Here is a 1,929-nt window from a genome sequence, read left to right on the forward strand (position 1 = left end):
GGGCCGGCGAGACGCCGCAGGCCGCTACGGGGCAAACGGCGGTGCGGCAGCCCGGCCGCCGCCGCACACACTCACTCACTCTGCCACACCAGCCGCTTCAGCCCCCGCTCCGCCGCCGCTCCCGCCGGCGCCATCTTGTCCGCTCGCCCCGCGCCGCCCTCTTCACGGGCGCGGCCGCCGCGGGCCCGCGGCGCCTCCCCGCTGCCGGGTCCTGGCGCCGCGGCGAGCGTCGCGGAGACGCTGCGTACCCGTACGCGGGCAGGCACAAGTAAAGATAAATAAATAAATAAATAAATAAGGGAGATTATAAGGCCTGGCAGTGCCGGTATTTCCTTCTCCGAGGCAGCAGGTGCGCGGGTCAGCCGTGGCGGCCTGGGCAGGGACGCGCTTTCCCGCCCCAGCGAGAGGGAGGCCGTCTCCGAGCGAATAGAGCCGCCGCTCGAGCCGCTGCCCGAAGACTGGGGGAAGCTGCTGATGGTGGGCTGGCGGGACGGTGCCGCCGCTTAGGCAACGTGAAACGCGAAAACATAATTCGAAGCAGGGACGGCATTTATCCGTTTGGCGGGAGCAAGACAAGGGAGTCCTTCTGCACGGAAAACASGGCGTGCATAAGTCGACAAAAATTGTGATATGTAACGAACTGAACAGCAAATTTCAAGTTGGGCTTCATTAGTTCACGCACGTGCGGTACAAATCCGACATCCTGCAACAGCAGGACGAGCCCCCGGGGCCGCCCGCCGTTTCCCTCCCCGCTTCCGCGCCGGACGCGGTTCCCCAAAGCTGCTGGGGCTGCCGCCAGGCCGCAGAGCGGCGAGGGGCCGCGGCCGCCGGGGGCACTCCTGCGGGGCCTGGCCGCGGCCCGGCCGCCCCGCGGGACGCGCGGCAGAGAAACCGCATCGCTCGTGGCCATCGCGCTCATCGGCGGCGGCCTAGGAACAGTGAGCGCAACCCCTCTGCTCTCAAAACGTTCTTGGAGAATACTTCGTGGTTGGTAAAAGCAGACTGAAAATTAGAGACGGTTTGATAGAGACAATCTGATACTTGCTTCTACACTATTTTTTGTCGCCGTTACATTTTTGTGTGTTTACAAGTGACTCACTTTTAAATTCCCTAGATAAGATATTTTGCTTTGTATTTCTAATTTTCTACATCTTCCTTTTCAGATCTTTTCGGTCAACAAAGCTAAATCTTTAAATTTTCTTTCTGCCAGCTTGTTTTTAAATAGGTCTGAAGAGAACACATGCATTTATGACCCTTAATATTTTGCAAGTTCTAGCAGCTTTGTAGGCAAAAATTGTGTTCATAGCTGCTTCAGTTTAAAAATGTATGTTGATATCTTTACACACTTGAAACATTCAGCTTTTAGGAGTCCCAATTCTATTAAACATTCACACAAATATTTTTACATACCACTTACACCACGACCTTGGAGTGAATCAAAGAGAATACTCCATTGGACAAATTGTGCTGATCAGTACAATACTTAGATATCTTTGCTATAAGCAGGCTTCAGACTGTCTCACATTTGAGTCTACCAAAAAAAAAAAAAAAAAAAAGAAGTATTATCTTCTAAATGCTAAATATTTTCAATACTTTGCCAAATTTTATACTTTATTCAATCTCACGTTCTTTGTATGCCTAGAGATCCTATTGCCTTAAATGAGAATATGACTATTTTAAAATGTGAGGAATGCAAGACTGCAAGGAATACACTCACAGTTCATTCACTAAGCAGGGTGAGAGTATATGTTTCTACATATATTGAACCGACCATCTTAAATGTTATTTTAGCCATATTGTTGCAGTATTGGACACTTACTGTAGCACATTATTCTTTTCATGATTTGCAAAATACATGTTTGATCCTATTCATATGTAGAATACTGTTGATACTGGTTACATTTTCATGCATAGGTTATATCCAGTATT

General features: G+C 49.9%; 1 protein-coding gene across 3 annotated transcripts in view; it reads right to left on the minus strand.

Annotated features, from left to right (window-relative positions):
• STXBP3 (syntaxin binding protein 3) overlaps nucleotides 1-213 on the minus strand; it is a 23,888-nt gene extending 23,675 nt beyond the window's left edge. Inside the window, exon 1 of one of the 3 annotated variants that reach the window (XM_085299054.1) lies at nucleotides 80-213. In XM_085299054.1, the coding sequence (XP_085155180.1) occupies nucleotides 80-134 (55 nt within the window). In that variant the 5' untranslated portion in view covers nucleotides 135-213. Of the gene's footprint in view, nucleotides 1-75 lie in introns of all 3 variants that reach the window. The other 2 variants (XM_085299056.1, XM_085299057.1) reach the window with 2 other exon arrangements.
• Between the last annotated feature and the right edge of the window lie 1,716 nt (nucleotides 214-1,929).

This window comes from Rhea americana, unplaced genomic scaffold, assembly GCF_003343005.1.
Source record: "Rhea americana isolate MKP2758 unplaced genomic scaffold, rheAme1 scaffold_144, whole genome shotgun sequence".
Taxonomy (NCBI): domain Eukaryota; kingdom Metazoa; phylum Chordata; class Aves; order Rheiformes; family Rheidae; genus Rhea; species Rhea americana.